General features: G+C 40.2%; 1 protein-coding gene across 2 annotated transcripts in view; it reads right to left on the reverse strand.

Moving 5' to 3' along the window:
- EPHA3 (EPH receptor A3) overlaps positions 1 to 19542 on the reverse strand; it is a 209107-nt gene that overhangs the window by 25037 nt on the left and 164528 nt on the right. For both annotated transcript variants that reach the window (XM_071564309.1, XM_071564300.1), the window contains exons 8-13: positions 18911 to 19013; positions 18408 to 18475; positions 13522 to 13647; positions 9129 to 9314; positions 4538 to 4599; positions 1895 to 2104 (exon numbers count right to left, since the gene is read on the reverse strand). In XM_071564309.1, the coding sequence (XP_071420410.1) occupies positions 1895 to 2104; positions 4538 to 4599; positions 9129 to 9314; positions 13522 to 13647; positions 18408 to 18475; positions 18911 to 19013 (755 nt within the window). The remainder of the gene's footprint in view (positions 1 to 1894; positions 2105 to 4537; positions 4600 to 9128; positions 9315 to 13521; positions 13648 to 18407; positions 18476 to 18910; positions 19014 to 19542) is intronic.

Here is a 19542-nt window from a genome sequence, read left to right on the forward strand (position 1 = left end):
TGCTGGGCCAGGTTAGTATCCCATTGGGGCATCTTATTTAAGGAAAATGCAGTGCAATTGAAAATAATCTGTGGGAGACCAGCAAGAACAGTAAGTTTGGGAAAAATGCTTAGAAAATACAAGAATGGAGAGATGTGAGTGAAGGGGACATATCCTCCTTGCATTTAACTAGCTGCTTCAAAGGGGGCATCAATCCCCTGCCTATGGGCAGCAGTGGTAGGACACAGAGGAATTGCCTTAGGACATCCTGGGGGAGGGACATTAAATTTGAGACTGGATAAATACCATAAATACTATACTTAAAATTGCTTACCTAGAGTGAGTAACATCCATTATTTCCACAGGAGCTTTTAAGAGGAGAGCAGGCAAGTACCTGACATGCCAACACACCTCTGGCTGCACTACAGATCATTCTCTCTTGAGAAACCTTTGCATTCTATGAATATTTAGTTATTAATGCAGTACCCATACTGGGCATGGAAACTGCTTTCTCCTACTAATGTCTCTTTATATTAACCATGACAGATCTCTGCAGACAGTTTTCTAAAGTGCCACATATTGCATATTACTAACAGCATGATAAAGCTTATCAGACAACAGAGAAAACACTGAAAGGTCAAGTAAAGAATAGAGTCTTTATGCCTGGTAAGTTATGAAGGTATGATTGATAAATATGTATCTAGAGCTGTATGTGTACATAATGTGTAAGAAAACAGCTAGGATTTCTTTACTCATTTGTCACACGTTATTTTATTTCAATCATGACAGAGACAGCACAGAAACCACTGCAGTAATTGATTGCTCCTCTCAGCATTCAGGAATGAAGGAAGCCCTAGAAAACCCACACTGAGATTGCACTGATACACCCTAATCTGGTTTGTACAGTGAAGGTGGGATGATTACTGGGAGCAATGCAAATCACACTTGATTAAGATACTGGATATTAAAGCCACTTTTTTAAAATTAACAAAATCCACTTGCAGTAGCATTAGAGGGAACAATCAGATATCCCAGTGTAACATCCATGTACACAAAGCCAAAGGCTTCCTCAATAAAACAGAGGTGTTCTTCAGGTGAGGGGCAGGAAAAATGTATTTAGAAGACACTGTGGCTTTCCTGAACTTTTCCTAAGCCTACCCTATAACTTCCAGGTAGGTTTTCAGACAGGATAAAATTCAGAAGAGAAACAAGCAGCAGACTACACTGTGGACAGTGCCCTACCTGATAAAAGCTTCTCTAAGGACAAAACAGTCAGAGGGAAGTCTTCTTGATGTCATTACCTCTCCAAAGGCAGGTAACATCTTGTATTTATGACATAAAGAGGAGACAGTACAGGAGGTTTATTATACTGTTAAGCAAGATTTATCTTTTTGTTTTGCTCAAGTTTTTCCTCAGTTAGAGGTACAATTGCAGGTATAACTGATACACCCTTGAAGAGCAGTGATATCAGTGTGCTCCAATCAGAGATATGTCTCACCACACTAGAAGACACACACAAAAAAACTTGATGGGTAGGGGTTTTTTCACTGTGTGGGAGCCAAATCAGCAGTGCAACTAAACCTGCTCAAAGCACACATGAAGCCTCAGGTTATTGGGTGCCAAACCAACCCAGGCCTTAATTATGGTATTCACTCTTACACATCTAGAAGAAAGAAACCGAGCCAAGAATTTTGCATACTTTAAGAAAAGTAGTCTACCAACAGAAGCCATACTTTTTGCCTTCTATCTTCTCTGAGACAGGAATTAAAAAATAGCTGTGATGACATTTTGGTTTAATGAAGGTCTCTGGCCACACAACACTGGCCACTGCTACACAGCCTCAGGGACTGCACCAGATTTGTGTTTGTCACAACCAACACGAATTTTAAAAGGATAAAGAAGCACAGAAACTCACCCTTGTGGTGTAAGCAGCTTCTGGGTCATCTTCCAGCACACGAGACAGACCAAAATCTGAGACTTTGCATACCAGGTTACTGTTGATGAGGATGTTACGAGCAGCTAAATCTCGATGGACATAGCCCATATCTGACAGATATTTCATTCCAGATGCGATGCCTCGAAGCATGCCCACCAGCTGGATGACTGTGAACTGGGCATCATGTTTCTGGAAAACATTGGAAATGTCATTTCAGAGCTGGTTCACTTTCCTCCTCACACAGAATTTTTGATAAAGAAAGACCCTGGCAGCTCCTCAGTGAGCAGCTCATGAGTCAGGCACTGTGATTTAAATGCCACACGTGGAACTGTGTTGAGCTGTGGGGGATAATCTCCCAATGAGCTGAGGCAAAGGGACAGATTTGCAATTCAGATAAAAATTCATTTTTCCTCTTCTTGCTGTCATCAGAATTTTAATTTCCTAGATGGGACCTGTGTGAAAGCAGCACATAAATCTGAGCTGTGTGTGCTCCTGAGACTGGAGCGTTGGGACATTATAGAAACAGATGTCCAGCTTCCCTGAAAGGCCATAAGAACTTTCAGTGAAAATCCCAGCCTTACCCAATGGACTAAGAAATGTTTTCAATTGCATAAGAATTTTTTTTTTAACCAAAAGTAAAACCTGATCTGAGTCAGTGGCTTTCAAATTCTGTTAACTTTAAACTAACACCTCAAAATTTTCCTCAACTTCAGGAACACAAAATTTACTTAAAACGTGATTCAGCTTGCATATATTTCTAAATATCTACTTCTAGGCTCGTGGTTTGAATCTCCCAGCTCTTACTAATCCTGTTTGTTAACATCTAACTTTGATATTGATATATAGACAAATGGACAACAGCATGTCACAGTGCAGCTCTCCAGTGAATACCCCAGTGCTATAAATGTATCATCATGGGCAGCTCTCCAACTCCTCCTTCTGCTGCTTCCAGAACTTTATTAAATACAAAGGAGCTGGCTGGGCCACGAGAAGTGATCTCACAAGAATCAATCTGCAAGACTGATGGCATTGAGTTCATTTTTGATTAGTATACTTAGGGGCAATATTAGCACTGTAAACATTAGGCAAATATATGAGGAGTCTCCTTCATGAAGAAATTAATTATTTTAAAAGACTTTTAACAGACCCCTGTCATGAACCCCCACCTTTTTTTTTTTAATCAAAGCCCACACAAGAGAATTTATATCGACTCTGAAAAAGACTTAGTTAGGACCCTGAGATCAGCTCAGTTGGTTAAAACTTGGCTGTAATAATGCCAAGGTCATGGGTTCAATCCCCTGTGTGGGTCATTGACTTAAGAGTTGGACTCGATGATCCTTGTGGGTCCCTTCCAACTCAGAATAGTCTGTGAATCTGTGAAATCAGAAGGTTTCTAAACCTGAACAACTCAGATGCTCAGATAGCCTCACATGGCTATGGGGAAAACAAACCAACTAGTTTCAAAAGGCTTTTATATAAAGGGTTATATGGCCTGAGTTGCCTGTGACATTAATGAGTCACAAGGTTCTTATCAACATTTTCACACAACAGAAGTAAAAATAAAACCAAACAAATCACACTGAAATGAACAAACAAGCTGAACAACTGCTCTGTGCAGTCAGAAATTATTCTCCTTCCCTCAGAGCTTTCTTCAAGGACTTTAAGCCTAAAGAAAATATATATAGTTCAGTACAGATATATTTCGCTCAGCCACACTGACACATTATTTATATGTATTTTACATGCTCCAGTGGACACCATAACATATATAGTACACACTGAAACTAAGGTTGACAATGTATCCCCTTTTGGGGTTAAATGTCTAGTTGAATGTTATGAATTTGGGGGATATTGTCACTCAAGCGTGGCAGAGCCAAAGCAGTCTCCCAGCCACAGCTGAGTTTGCCCTAACAAATTAAAATTAAACTGGTGTTTCCCCTCAGATGGGATTTCATTTCTTCTACACTTCTTGTTTTGCCACAAGTAAATCTTGGTGACACGGGGAGCTCTCACATTTTTTTAGGCTCATTACCAACTTTGACAGAAAACAAAGATAAATCAACAACATTATTAGTGTGTGTAAGGTTAGAGAAAGAAAACAGGCCAATAAACTCTGCTAGCTAAACATTTCTAACATCCTCAGGTATGGGGTTTTTCCCTAAAATTTTCATATTTAGAGAAACAGCTTTTGACTCAGGACTGTTGGTTTACTGGTAAAATTTCCACAAATCTGTTCATTTTGGAAATCTCTTGCTAAGACACAGAGGCTGCCAAGCCATGAGCATAACTACATGAGAGTCCTAACTCAGCCTTCAGAAAAACAACCTTCCTTTCTGTGTGCCAGAATGTTGTCTTGTTTTGTTCATTTTTAATAGATTTGATATACCAATAAAACCAAAAATGTCTTCATTTCATAATAATGCTTCCTACAAGCAGTCAAAGCGGACCTGCAGGTCCCCACCTGCCTTTCTGAGCACATCACAATACACACCAACCAACATGGAAGTGATGGAATGCCAAGCAACAAGAGCTGGTGATGGATCAGAGTGGAGTGGCAGTAAATTCAGAACAAGTTCAGAGCACGAGCCAGTTGTGCACTGATTAGTTTTCTGTTGCACTTACCCGTAGGAAGCTGTCCAAGGAACCATTTTCCATGTATTCAGTAACAATCATAACTGGTTTACCTGCAAATAAATTATGTGGGTAAGGCATTTAAAATAAACACATAATGAGCAGTAAAAAAAAAAAAGGCATTTCAGAAATGGCTGAAACCTTCAACACTCCAAGGATAATTTTACATAGAAAGAAAAAAAAAGTTGTATGGATAAACCCTGTCTGTCCACAACATAATTGTGATTCCATGGACACCAACAGAAATATAGCAATTTCAGCATAAGCTGATAGGATTTTTAGCAGCTCAGGTGCCAAGAAATGAAGTGAAACATCCTGCATTTTCAGTACACAGTGTCTTATCCATCACTGTTGAATAAAATTCATCACATAACTTGAATTTATGCAATGAAGTTGCTGCACCATGGCATGTATTTGCCCCCAAGTTCCTTTTGAAAGGGATCTGGGCTCTTGCTGTGCAGGGAGTCACATGTTCCCTCAAGGTGCCCTGGTCTGCACAACAGAGGTGGCAGGGACCAGGGAGCATCACTCTACATGGGCACAATCAACATATTCCTCAGGTTCTGCGGGAAGGGAAAGATTAAACAGAGCACATGGAGGCAGCAGCAAACCCCCTCTCCCTCAGGAGGGTATTTACAACACATTTCAACTATTGATATTTTACCATCATACGGATTTAATTATTTCATAATATTTTTTAAAGCTTTGTTTATTTTCTCTTTGTGGTAGAGAGAAAGGTGGGTAAGCACATGAAGTTGTTTAAGGAGATGAATTATTATTTCACATATAACACAAGAAGGCATTTGACCATAAAAGTATGATGAGGGCCTGCAGGTTGTATAGCAGGCATGGTGAAATTTTAGCCCCTAAAACTGAACAGCAAGTGGCTTGAAAGAGGTATCCAGTTTAATTAAAAACAGGAAAGTAATTAACAAAGGAAAGTAAGGGAATACTCTACCTGAAACATTATTCTTGAATTATAAAGGAGATGATACAGATAAAGGACTTAACAATGTAAAAGCTAAAAAAATAAAAAAAAAAATAAAATAAAATAATAAAAATAAAAATAAAATAAAAATAAAATAAAAATAAAAATAAAATAAAAAATAAAAAATAAAAGTAAAAACAAATCTGTTTCTCTTGTTAGCAAGAAATACATAGTTCAAGGAAAAGTCCCTAACTTGCACTCAAAGGGATTTCTGGTATCATACAGAACATGCTGCTGGACCTTTCCTAGGGAGGTATCCAAAACTTTCAATGATAACATACTTCAAAACCAGGAAAACAGTTGCCTGGTTCCTGTACAAACGCAGTCAATTTTATGAGACTTATCAGAAGACTTTTAATTAGAGTAAGAAGATATGGCTTTCAAATTATTCCAGGAGCATCTTCCTGCCTTGCTCCCCTAAGTCCAGAGTTTCACTCATTAAGCTGGAAATGTGCCCATAATAAGAAGCACATGCACTAAAGCCACACGGTGCAGCTTTAAAAGCACATTCTGCATTCATTCATCACAGCACAGCTGTTTACACATGATAACAACTTGTGTCAACAGCGTTGCCCAAGTTTATTATACTAACAGTCTGCAAATTGCTGTAAATTATTAGTAAACTAAGCAGAATATGCGTGTTGGTTATTAAATTGCAGCCTACACCCTGCCCAGGAGAGCAGGGCAGCAGCAGAGAGAGAACACAAATCCAGGGGAAAAAGAGGAACAGCTCTTCAGTGGAGCAAAGGATAGAAGTCTCATCTGATGGGTCCATCTTCTTCATTCTGCTGGTGGAGTGTCCCACCAGAAATCCAGAGCCACACCAGTTTGAGGACTTCTCACACTCAGTGGTCCTGTTAACAGGGAGTGTGACAACTGCTGTCATTAGGAAATGTTTCAGAAGATCTGCTTAGCGTGAAAGGTGAGTTGGTGGGAAAAGGTGGATCATTCCTAAGGGCCACGTGTCAAGCAGAGTGTGGTTAATGGAGAAGAGGTCCTGTTTATCATGCACTACCTGTACTGGGACTGAACCAGCAAATACTGCACAGGCTCTCTACTAACTGTACATAAACTCAGGCCTTTTAAGTGTGATTTAATCACTCTCATTAAAAAATGTGAACATTTACTAATTTGTTAATAGAGTACATTGGTTTGTTTAAAAAAAACCAAACAAACCTGAAACCCCATGAACTTCTTGTCCTTCTATCACCCTACAGAATGGTAAAAAATTAAATTATTAACTTGCATTCTTGCCATATAATTTTACCCAGTAAAAGGGAGACAAATAGCTCCAGAGAAGATTTCTCAACTCCTGTACTGAAGCCACCTGGAGAAGGTGGAGTGTCCCTGAGGCTTTCATTGCCTTCCTTTGGGAATATTCAGAGCCTGCTCTCCCCCAGAGACACAGGATACCTGGCACTCCTGACCCCCCAGGCAGACAGGAGTCTGCTGTGAATACAGCTGAGTTGCAAACCTACTAACAGTCACTGATACAGAACGCAGACAGAATGAGTAATGCACATTCAAGAGCAATGCGCAAATTCCTGCAGGTACAGCAATTAAATTGTTTTCTCAAGTGCCCCAGAAATGCAGAATGTAACAAAATGGATTTGGGCTCAGCTGTGGACAGAGTGATGTTGGCATTTCAAGGAATTTAATGACTGCAAATCTTATTCTGACTCTACAAAGTGTGTGTCATTTCAAAGCAGGAGATAACCTTGATTTATACAGGCAGACCTGGCAGCCCTTTCCTAATAGGACTGTGAGACCCAAGATAAGAATAACTTCCTTGTTATTTAAATCAGCTAAACAGACTTGCATGAAGCACACCTAGAAAATTCATTATTATTATAATTATGTATCTTCATAACATATAGTGGGTTTTACAAACCTTTTGCTAGTTATTTTTAGACATAACCTGGTGGGTTTTTTATTTCATCTACTTTGCTGCAGTAGGCTGTGAAATTCTTTCATACCTATGTTAATGAAACCTTGAACCAAGCAATTAAAAAGAACCTTCCAATCAAACTCATAAAAAAAGCCCAAAGGTAGATTTAGAAAATGTCTTTAGGTAAATGTACCTATATAACTACAGAAACAACATCAATATTGCTACTGACAGCTTAAAGCCCCAAGACCTCTTTTTGAGATTTTTAACTAAATTCTGGAAAATCAGGATCTTTAAAAAGCCGCATACTGGTACCTACTGAATACCACATGGAAAACTTCCACTGCAAACAAACCATGTAGGAAAAAGGTTTGGGCTAATTTAATAATTTACCAGTACCAGTTGTTGTACCCAGGTAGGCTGTTCATTAATTTGTGCTAATGACAAGCCTAATGATTTAGCTGCAAGTGAAACAACAGAGCTCCAATGCATTTAGGAAACCTCAGTACATGGGACTGCAGGACTCCTACAGATTATCAACCTGTGCCTCTTGGCCATTTTGTGGAACTGGATTTTATTAAACATGTTAATTTATTATTGAGCTTCAGAGTACTTCAGTAATGCTCCTTTTTCTCCACATTGGCTGGTTTTTTTTCCAACAGATTACTTTTATTCCCCAGTTTTCCCCAGCTCATCAAGCCAGGGTTTCTAAATTCTCAGCAGCCTGAGAGCAGCAAGACAGGGCAGGTCCTTGCAGCTTCTCTGCAACCCCACTCTTCACTGCATCCATCAGTGTGGGTTTAGCTGGTGCTTTCACAAGGATAAGTTTTTTTCCTGCTTTTGAGGAAATACAATGTACACTGCAAAAAGACAAACTGTGTATCTCTGCTGTTATCTCTGTTGAAGGATGTTTGGTCCATACTGGTGTGGTTATAAGATAAGCATTTCTGGAAGGGTTTGCAGAGCATAAACATGGATGCTTTAGTTTATTTGCTGTGAATGAGTAGCAAAGTGTGCCCATGTGGCCAAGAAGGCCAATGGGATCCTGGCCTGGATCAAAAACAGCACGGCCAGCAGGTCCAGGGCAGTGACCCTTCCCCTGGACTCTGCCTTGGGGAGGCCACACCTTGAGTGTTGTGTTCAGTTCTGGGCCCCTCAGTTCAGGCAAGAGATTGAGGGGCTGGAGCGGGGCCAGAGAAGAGCAACGAGCCTGGAGAAGGGACTGGAGCACAAGCCCTGTGGGGAGAGGCTGAGGGAGCTGGGGGTGTTCAGCCTGGAGAAGAGGAGGCTCAGAAGTGACCTCAGCACTGTCTAGAACTGCCTGAAGGGAAGTTCTGGCCAGGTGGGGGTTGGTCTCTTCTCCCAGGCACTCAGCAATAGGACAAGGGGGCACGATGGGCTCAAGCTCTGCCAGGGGAAATTGAAGTTGGAGAGCAGAAAAAACTTCTTTGCAGAGAGAGTGCTCAGGCATTGGAATGGGCTGCCCAGAGAGGGGGTGGATTCCCCATCCCTGGAGGGTTTGAAACTGAGCTTGGCCGTGGCACTGAGTGCCATGATCTGGTAAAGGGACTGGAGTTGGACCAAGGGTTGGACTTGATGATCTTAGAGGTCTTTTCCAACCTAATCCATTCTATGATTCTGTGAAAGGACAGAATTTAGGAGGTGCCCCCATGATACTTCCATGCAGACCAGATGTCAGATCTTACTTTTAGTGACGACTCCTTCCAGTCGGATGATGTTGGGGTGGTCAAACTGCCCCATGATGCTTGCTTCTCCCAGGAAGTCCCTCCTCTGTTTCTCTGTATAGCCAACCTTCAGAGTTTTGATAGCCACTGAAATCTCCTTTTTAGAAGGCAGCTTTAGGCGCCCACTGCACACCTCTCCAAATTCCCCTAAAAAAAAGCGGGAAAGAGACAAAAGCTGAAATGTAGTTATTTCACAGGGATTTAAGAAAGATGTCTTAGTGTTCAGCAAAAGCCCCTAAAAGGTGGTGTTGACTGGTGGGCTACAGATCAGCACTCCAAAGGGAGGCTTTGGACAACTACTTTGTGTTTTCATGCTTGGGTTCTCCAGCTGTCAAATTGCACAGTGTCACTCATTTACACAATATCCAGATGTCTGCAGAGCAGAGGAATGCATCAATGAGACCAGAGGTTTCCACTTTTCCTTCTGCTGATGCACTTTGAGACAGCAGCAGGAGGGTTGACTGATTAATGCATGAGTATCAGAATAGCTGTGCATCCCTGTGAACACCATCCTCTGCATTTCTACCCAACAGTGACAGTACAATTCCAAATTATTTAGCTTTCCTCCTTTACAGTAGCAGGATAATCCACAACAAATGAATTTGCCTACACAGTAACAAAGGAAAAAGAAAAACATACAAATTATCTTTGTTCTCATTATTCAGATTGATCTAATCATGCAGACACACACTGTCACTCGGGATTACAGGACCTGATAGTCCACCACGAATATTTTGCCCACTGCATGTTGGGTGAGATCCCCAAACAGACAGTGGCAGATATCACTGCACTTTTCCTGTAATAAAATGTGGCTCATGCTTTGCAGGAAGAGTACACAAGGAAAATAATCTTAGCATTCAAATGAGCAAGTATTAACTAGAAAATTGTTGGAAGAAGACATCTCGCTTGAAAATTTCTGTAGTTAACTCATTGTTACATAAAGAGCATAATGAACTTTCAATGCCTTAATATTTGAGCAGCAACTGACATCTGATTGCCAATTATCCCACTGCCCATCTTAGATTTCATATGATATAATAAACTCCACATACAACATTTCAGTTAAAATTACAGTAGCAACTTTTTATCTCCTTGTGTTAATGACCAAATAATTGAAGTAATGAAAAAGAAAATAAAACCAGAAAATAGATATACCAGAAATATAATTGCAAGAATTGCCCTACACATTCCCTACACTAGGCAGCCCAACTGTGTTAACCCATGATTGTTTTTTATCCAGGACAGCATGGATGCTACAGAAATGCACCTGGTCAACACCCAGAGGGATGTACAGCTACACTACAACTTTGTCCTGCAATTTTTTTTTTAATAGTCCCAGGAAGAAACAGACTGGATCTCCTCAGACATTAAGAGCACTATGAACTTGTGTTTTAGCAGATAACCTGCAGTGATTTGAAGAGATGAGGATGATGGCTTTTCATCCAAAGCTTTCCTGAGGTGTTTATTTTTAATTATGCTACACACATAAACCTGCCCTGCAGACTGATGTCTCTATTTACATGTGGAAAGCAAATTGGTAATGTTTAGGAGTGCTGTTCATGATATAAAGATCTCTCTTCAGGAGATCCTAATTTCTTTTTAAATGGGCTACTTAGTACATCAGTGAATGGCATTTAGACCCAGGGGACCAGTAAAGGAAGACTCTGTGAAATGAGCTACTCCCTTATTTTGCTGTGGTTTAAATCATCATTTTGCTGCTGTGCACAAAACTCCCTCAGAGCTGAATGTTTCATAAACCTCCTGAACATCAGCAATGCTCTGGTTCTCATTGAAACACTGAAAACCCACACAATAAGTTCATGAAAAGGTAGGCCCTAAATTATAGAATACTTTGACCAACAAGTTGTTATGATACAAGTTTATTTCAACTTGGAAAGAAAAGCAAACTCTTGTTTCCTTCTTCAGGAGAGCTCATACTTAAATCTACCCCAAATCCAGAAAGTACTTTCTGTAGTATTCCCTTACTATCCAATCTGATTTAAACTTCTTAAGTGGTTTGCTGAACTGAATCCATAAAAACAAATGAGTTATTTTAAAAGAAAGAATTACTGCAAAGAAAAATCTGAACAAGTGGCTCCTGACCTCAATTTTCTTATGCTTAGGCTCCCACTAAAATCCCTTGTGTTTTTCTTGAGGTTCTTTTGGACAAGACTATTTCCTTATTGCACTTGTGTATGTTTTCAGAGCTGTGTAAGCTGCACTCTATTCTCAGAGACTTCTGGCTAAAGCTGCTTGGAAAAGTACTTCTGAATATCAAGATGACTTGCCTGACTCAAAGGTCTCGTTTGATGCTGGGAAATAAATCCCTTCTTCTCAAATCCCTGTATTTTATAATTTCATTCACAGGGGCAGGAAAAGACCAAGCCATTCACTCAAATAAGTCAGTGACTCAAGCAAGAGGCAGGAAATGTCTTTTTGGTTTTGGGGAGGAAAGAAGAGTTCCTGAAGCAGCTGCTTCAGAGGCATTCAGTCAGGAAAACACACTCATTTTGGAAGCTCCCAGCATTCTACAGCCTGATTTTAATCTGTTTTTCCCTGTCTGGCTCTTCCTGTTGGCATCTCTACCAGCTGCTAACAGGAAATGCTGAGTATGATGCCATATGTACTTCAGGCTACGTGAATCTGAGTTATGGTGTCCAAAAAATGGCATTATTGTATCTTGAGGCAATGTAGCTTCAGTGTGGAGGATGAGCAGGAACCTGTGGAGAGGACGAGCAGGAACCCTCTGCCATGGGGCTCAGCTGGAGAGGGCAAGGTGCTAATAATGCCAGGGCCATGGGCTCAGTCCCCACCTGGGCTGTTCACTTCAGAGCTGGACTTGATGGGTCCTTGGGGGTCCCTTCCAACTCAGAATTTGCTGTTATTTTCATGAAATGAAGCAAAGAGACTTACTTGTAACCCACCTGACTCCTTTAGGACATACTCCTTTTTCAAAGGGAAAACTCTTCCTCCATTTTCAGAGCTCATATTTGGCAAATTTTGGTTTACTTCTTATTCTAATATGTATCTTAATTAAAAATAGGTCAGAACAACTGACATATCATTGATTCTTAGGAACTTGTTTCCTAAATTCATATAGTGCATACAGAGCAAATTTAGACAGCTTCTATTTGTGCAAAAAGGCTCCTGAAGGTCTTGCAAGGAAACTGCTCCTGGACTTCCCTGAACAGTCACCTCCTTCTCTATCCCTCTCCTAATTCCCTGTTATGTGCAGTAAGCAGAGCTTTGCTGCCTTGGCTGAGGATGATGGAGAACAGTGCACTCTTGTGGGACAAAATTAAAACCAGCAAGGAATAAAATTTCTACCTTTCCAGAAAATAACTTCATACAACAAACAGTTGATGAGCTGCAGTAAGAGAGGCTGAGCACTGTTTCTTTCTTTGCTGAGTGATTCAGGACAGGCACTGAGTACAGTAGGGTGGGTTCTGCACTTTTTCCAACTGAAAATCTTTTGCTGGGCACTATGAGTGCCTCTCTCACATCCCATGATTTTAATATAAATCATATTTAGAGAGAAGCAGAGAATTCAATAATAAAAGAAGTAGTGTTTTTCAGTGGCTTAAAAATCAATAGCACTTCTCCCAAATGCTTTAATACAGCAGGAAAGCTCACACTTCATGATCTGACTCAACAAGAGAATCTGCCACTTCAAGGAGGCAGCACAGAACCTCTCAGGACTTGCATGTTGCTTTGTAACCTGGACAGTCTCAGTGTAATGAGACCTTCTGTAATCTGTCTCCTCTCTTACAAAATCTGCTCATTTCACCAGTTTGTTTGCTGTAAACCCAACAATCTATGGCATCTGTGTGGCTCAGATAATCAGTTATCAGACAGACAATCCCTTCCTCCTAAATCAATAATTCAAATCCAAAGCAGTGCCCAAAATCAATCCAATGAGCAAAGGTGACTGTGGTGTGATGGATGCAGGGTGACTGCCATGAAATGAGGTTGTGGTTTCAACAATCAGCAGTCTTTTTAAGGGGGGCTAAAAAAGGAAAACAACTTCACAGTTGATAACATTTTCTGTGCTTTGCTGACAGATTTTAAAGATAAGCTGAGAAGTGAAGCTGAACAATCTGTTCAATTCCATCAGTCCAGCATCCAAGTGTGGTCTTGGCATCCTTTGAAAAACTGTCTTGCTATCTGCTTTCTTTGAGGGGTAAAAAAAAAAAAAGAAAAATAGAACTGTGGGCCTTTAACTTTTCACATGCACTGGAACCAGCTGTAAATATGATCTACATTTCCTTTCCAGTCACAAGTATAAACCCAAAGATTTAAAACAGTATATACAGCAAAAAGCTATCTTTAATTCAATATATCTGGTGCTCATTACCTGCTCCAACTACTTTATCAATGGATATATTAGAGGCATCCAGTTCCTTGGCAAATTCATGCACAGCTTGATTGGGATCCTCATATGTGTGTGGATCTACGTAAGTTCTCAGGCCTGGGAGTTTTACTGTTTAAAAACAAAGTCAGAGAGAAAACGTTACTCAGATTTCATTAATGAAAGATCATGAGACAATAGAAACCAAATCAATAGGAGAAAAAGGCATTCTTCAAATCAAACTGCTTTTTATGGGTTTTCAGGAATCTTACTAGAGAGTGCAAGCAGAGACTCTGAAGCATTGCACAGAAGTACATCTAAAATTGTATTTAACTGCTTTGCAAATATTAAAATACTACTCACCCCTCCCTGCTGCTACATTTTGATGTTTCCTTACATTGTCCCTTTCAAAGTAATGACAAAAAGGCAAGGAACCAAAAGTGTTGCTACAGTCAACCTGAAAAGCTCTTAGGAATGTCCTAAGAAGAGCACATTAACTCAACATTTTTTTCTGCCCAACTCCTACAACAAGATGCACAAGAAAAAAACTTACAGATGAAAAACTGCAGCCCTGCCAGTCCACACAAGGATGGCAGGCAGTTGCTCTTACTAAAGACTGGTTCTGGTCCTCAGTTACCTTGACATCCATGTTATTATTTTGCTCTCTATAGTTTTCTGGCCAGGGACTGTTCTGTTTGCCTGGGGCAAGTGCCAGTTCAAACAATGAATTATTTTGAGGGCAGATCCAAGCTCTCCACATCTCTTCCTCTTGCAGGACTAGAGAGGAAGAGATCATTCCCAACCTTTCCCTCCAGCAAAGATGCCGAAGGCCAAGCACAAGCTCATTCCCCTTCCCCAGCTCAAAGCCCTGCTTGTGCTTGTACTCAGTATCTTGTGTGTCTGTCTTTGTATTCATTTTACAAAGAAAGAGGATTTATTAACAAAGAGTGAAATAAGCAGACACAATACAGAATATTTTAGACACAAAACCAGCATTTCTGGACATGTATTTCAGCTTTTCCTAACGGTACTAGTTGGTCTCATAAAAGATATTAGCTCCTCTTAGAAACTGCTTTAACCCACTGAGGAATATCCTTTCCAGCTTGGCATTATTACACTGCAGCATTTTTTTTTGACAGATAGAATAGTTAAACCGTTTTTTCTGGATTTACACAGATGGGAAAAAAATACCTTTGGACCATTAGTTAGAGCACACAATTGTGTTGTCACACAATCCCAAGTGCACATAAAAAGAAAAATAAAATCGATTTCATGGAGATTTATTGGCCTCAGAATTGACAAAGAAATGATAAAACTGAGTTCCCAAGCTAATTGCCTTGAAAACAATGCAAACTGAGAGCCATGCTCTTAACACAAGAGCCCAGCATTAAATGCCCACTGTGTTTCCTTCAAGAGCCTGATGATTACAGAATTACCTGCAAGGAAAACAAAAAGTAATTGGCTGTATATTGCTGTTGCTTAAAACCCTTGTAAATGCTGCTTTCCCTCCGTGCTGAATGTACATTACAGGCTCCCTCGTACCCCCAGTAAAAATAACAATTACAAGTTTCTGCACTGTGGGGTTTTTTTGGCTTGGGATTTTTAATGCTGACCCCAGAGGTTCCCCAAGATCAGGTGGTGGTGACTGCAAGGAGAATAATCCCTTCACACCAATAATTAAGGGCAGCCTGAATAGTCACTGGGTTCTGTCATGAAATACAGATAATAAACACGTGCACATGTGTTAAGCTGCACTACTTTACAGCTCATTCTGTGCAAACATAATAATTTACATTTTCATTTTAACAGCATGGATTGCCCTAAAGGTAGCAAAAAAATAAAAAGGGCCCAGCCAGAGAAGGCAAGGGGAGAGGATCTGAGGAGGTGAAACATTTTTGTGCCTTTGAAGTAATATTATAGGATTTGTAATAAGGCTTCAGGGAATAGTTCATGGCTGGAGCCTTTTTAAAAGTAATTCAGAATAAACTGACTGAAATAAACCAGCTGCTGTATTTAAGATGCTGAAAGTTTACAACAGCCAGGGAAGTTACTTTATCCTCTTTTAGTTCATAGGAGTAATTCTCTGATTCTTTGGGAAAGACAGGAATTTGGTAGATTAAAGTTTCAACAACCAAACATGTACATAAATACAAATTCTAACAGATAAATAACTGCAAAACCTCTAACAAATAATTTTCAAGAATTTCTAAGAGAAATACCAGGCCCATAATTGGCTCTGTTCTTACTGCCCAGTGAATCAGCGTGGCACTACTCAGAAAACAGTACATAAATATCTAAAGCCAAATTAAAAGCAATTTAATCCACAGGAATTTAACAGCACTGACATGTTTAAGAATAGTGATTGCAACTTTCCATTGTGAGGGAGTAAAGAGAGCAAATTCTGACCTGTTATTTGTCTGTGACACTTATTTTACTGGCTGCTTTTATTTTATAACCTCATTAAATTTGGATGATGAAGCATTAATTCTATGGGCCACATGTAACCCTATAGATGTTGGTTGGGTTTTTTTATTTCTGAGAAGAGTTGTTGGGCTGCATGAGGCAAACCCACAGTTTTCAGCTTGTGCCTCCCCTGACAGGGCTGGGGAAGGACACACATGACCAGGATGTGCATGGTCACTGCTCTCTGGAGATAAGGATGAGCTCCAAACTTCAAGTTATTTAATTTGAACAGTCAGAGAACAGTTACTCCACTGTCAGGAGGACTAGGAAGCAGTTCTAATGTCCAACTGCTGCAGGTAAATCCCTCATTAAAATGTTAATTTGGTTGTATTTGGTGAGAAGGCACCTGGTTATGCTGCCAGCAGCTCTTTCCTTGCAGATGGCAGAGCACCACTGCTGTGTTAAAAAAAAAACAAAAACAAAAAAAACCCCAAAAAACAAACCCTCAGGTTCATTAACCTTACAACATGCTAAGCAATAGAAATATATGGCTCAAAACAATTTATATGGTTTAGCAGGACATTGATCTGGAGCTGACAGAGTCTCAAAGTCAAACTACTGCTTCTTATTAAGCACATGTTCATTATACACTCAAGAATTATGCGGGCAGAAAATAGGTATTTCTATTTTTGGTGTCTGTGAAGGGCATTATCTTTGCCTGTGAGGATGAAAAAATGCAAATGCAGTGATTTTAGACATCAAGAAATTCCCCTTACTCCTGATCAGGAACTAAATTATCACCTCCTTTTCCTGGTAGCCAGTATAACATTCCCTGGGCTCAAAAACCCTCAGCACTTCTTCCTCTGAGTGTCTCCTGGCTGTGATGTTGCTCCCCACTACTCCTTTCACAGGGCACTGCTGAAGGGACCCAGAGCAGCCACAAATTAAATCCCATTTTAGCTTTATTAAAAACAGGTACATGATCATAAAAAAAAAATAGATAGGCTGTGGGGGTGACAGTGTGTGTGGGGATCTCTTAAGGTCTGAGGTGACTGGTGAGTGCATCCTTAAGGACCAGAGAGCCACCTGTAGAATGTGGATGCCTTGTAGCCAGTAGAATCTTTCCATATATGTGAGGTGAACCAGTGACCAACAGTGTGCTGGCAGGTTGGATACAGGAGTAGCTAAAAGTGAAGCTGTTACTGGAAATCAGGTCCTTTGTCTTGGGTGAGCCTTCTGATCCCACTGCAGCCTGAGCTGTCTCTGCCTCCTCTGACCACCGCAAAGCTGTTCTAGGCTGCGGCTCTAGGCTGCGGCTCTAGGCTGCGGCTCTAGGCTGCGGCTCTAGGCTGCGGCTCTAGGCTGCGGCTCTAGGCTGCGGCTCTAGGCTGCGGCTCTAGGCTGCGGCTCTAGGCTGCGGCTCTAGGCTGCGGCTCTAGGCCGTCTGGATCTCTTAAGGTCTGAGGTGACTGATGAGTGCATCCTTAAGGACCAGAGAGGCACCTGTAGAATGTGGATGCCTTGTAGCCAGTAGAATCTTTCCATGTATGTGAGGTGAACCAGTGACCAATAGTGTGCTGGCAGGTTGGATACAGGAGGAGCTAAAAGTGAAGGTGTTACTGGAAATCACGTCCTTTGTCTTGGGTGAGCCTTCTGATCCCACTGCAGCCTGAGCTGTCTCTGCCTCCTCTGACCACCGCAAAGCCAATCTACATTACTTCAGTAAAGGGTGACCCCAGTAATAGGCCTTGAGTTTGGCTTTTGAACATGTTTAAAAGTAACCCAGATTTCTCAGGGTGAGCAAAATCTCGCATCTTTAACTACAGTCAATTTTTGTGATGCAAAGACAATATAAGTCCTCAGTGAAATCCAATGAAGGCACAGATATATTCACTCTTGGCAGTGGGGAATCAGGACTTGAACAAAACATGCTTGTAAAAACAGCTGGATTTAAAAAACCCCATTAATTGACACTTGTTTAGCATTTATTCTTAATTTAAGAAACTATTCTGTATCACTCCATATGTTTAGAATAATTCCAAACTAAATTATAAGTGGGTCAATTTTGTCCAGCAAACAATTTTCATGGTTCCTTTAGTGGTCAAGACAGGTTTAATTGATTCTATATTTTGCTTTGGGGGAAAAAAGAAGAAATTCTTAGACTGTATACAGCAGATAATGAGGAGGCTGCAGTTACATTCTGCATTTCAGCAATGCACAGCAGAATCAATATCACGTTGCTAACCTCACATTTGAACACACACAACAATGTTTTGCTCATTACTAACCTGAACACAGATGAAAGAATTTGAAACAAAGAATAATTGTTTGGGGAAAATCTCCTTATTCACAAGAGAAGAGAATTCTCTTCCTAATTTCACCTTGGTTTAAGCGAGGTATGACTCATTTTTTTTCAAATTGGAAAATATCAGTTATCTAGGGGATGAATTGAACAGAACTGGAAGCATTAAAAGGCTTCAGGAACTTACAATGGCCATTCCCAAAATGCAGTCTCTTCTCATCAGTGCCATGTTTGGACTTCTTGTATCCACAGAATCTACAAGCAACAGAAAAAAAAAGGTAATACAGAGAATTTTATGTGCTAACTGCAGGTGGAAACAGAATAAAATGTTTTCCCTCCACAATTAAATTCCTGTTTGAAAGTTTAATGATATTTACATTCTCTGTGCCCTATGGAGGCATGTGATGTTCTCAGGGAATTTGAGGAAATTGGCTAATGAGAGGATTTGTTGATTTTTGACCCCTACAGTTTAATTTTACAATTGCCTAAGAATGTGTTTATTGCATTTTTTAACAACTGCTGCAGGATTGGGGCTGCTGATGTTGGAGGGCTCATTACCAGGTATGAAGCAGCATTTGGAGCTCCTGGGCAGCAGACAAAGGCAAAGGTTGCAATCCAGCAGCTCCCAAAGTGTTCTGCTCATCAAGGACAAGGGAAAAGGGAGTAAATGTGCAAATCAAACAAACTAACCTCCCAATCAAGATGTACACCACAACTGTGAGCAGAATGATGGCTACTGCTGCTGAAATGGCAATCATTACCACCTGGCTGTTCTCACTGGAAATGGAGAATGCTGCAAAGTTAACACAAAATATATATAAATAACCTTACACACACAGAACACTGATTAAATCACAGTTGACATGTACACAGGGAACAGACAGGTTAAGTCACCACTATATAGCATTTGGTCTCCTGACAGATATTTCATCTACTACATAACTTTCACCAAACAAATAAATACAAGGCAAGAAAACATAAAAATCTGGGCATCTTTGACAATTTACCAAACTTCTTTCTGCTACTGTTGATTTTTACTTGCTGACTGTACCAACTGCTGGTAAACTGACACTTATATGTACACATATGTGTGTATACATATATACATACATACTTATATATATATACTTTTATATATACTTTTATATATATATTTTTATATATACACATATACATGTGCAACTGCTGGTGAACTCATATATACACATATATATGTGCACCACTGTCTCCTGTCACTTTCCACATTTCTACTTTTTTTCCTTTTCCCCTCATTTTTTGATATCATTAATTAACTCTAAATTGATAAATGTTTCATCTCTGCA

This window comes from Pithys albifrons, chromosome 1 (assembly GCF_047495875.1).
Source record: "Pithys albifrons albifrons isolate INPA30051 chromosome 1, PitAlb_v1, whole genome shotgun sequence".
Lineage (NCBI taxonomy): Eukaryota > Metazoa > Chordata > Aves > Passeriformes > Thamnophilidae > Pithys > Pithys albifrons.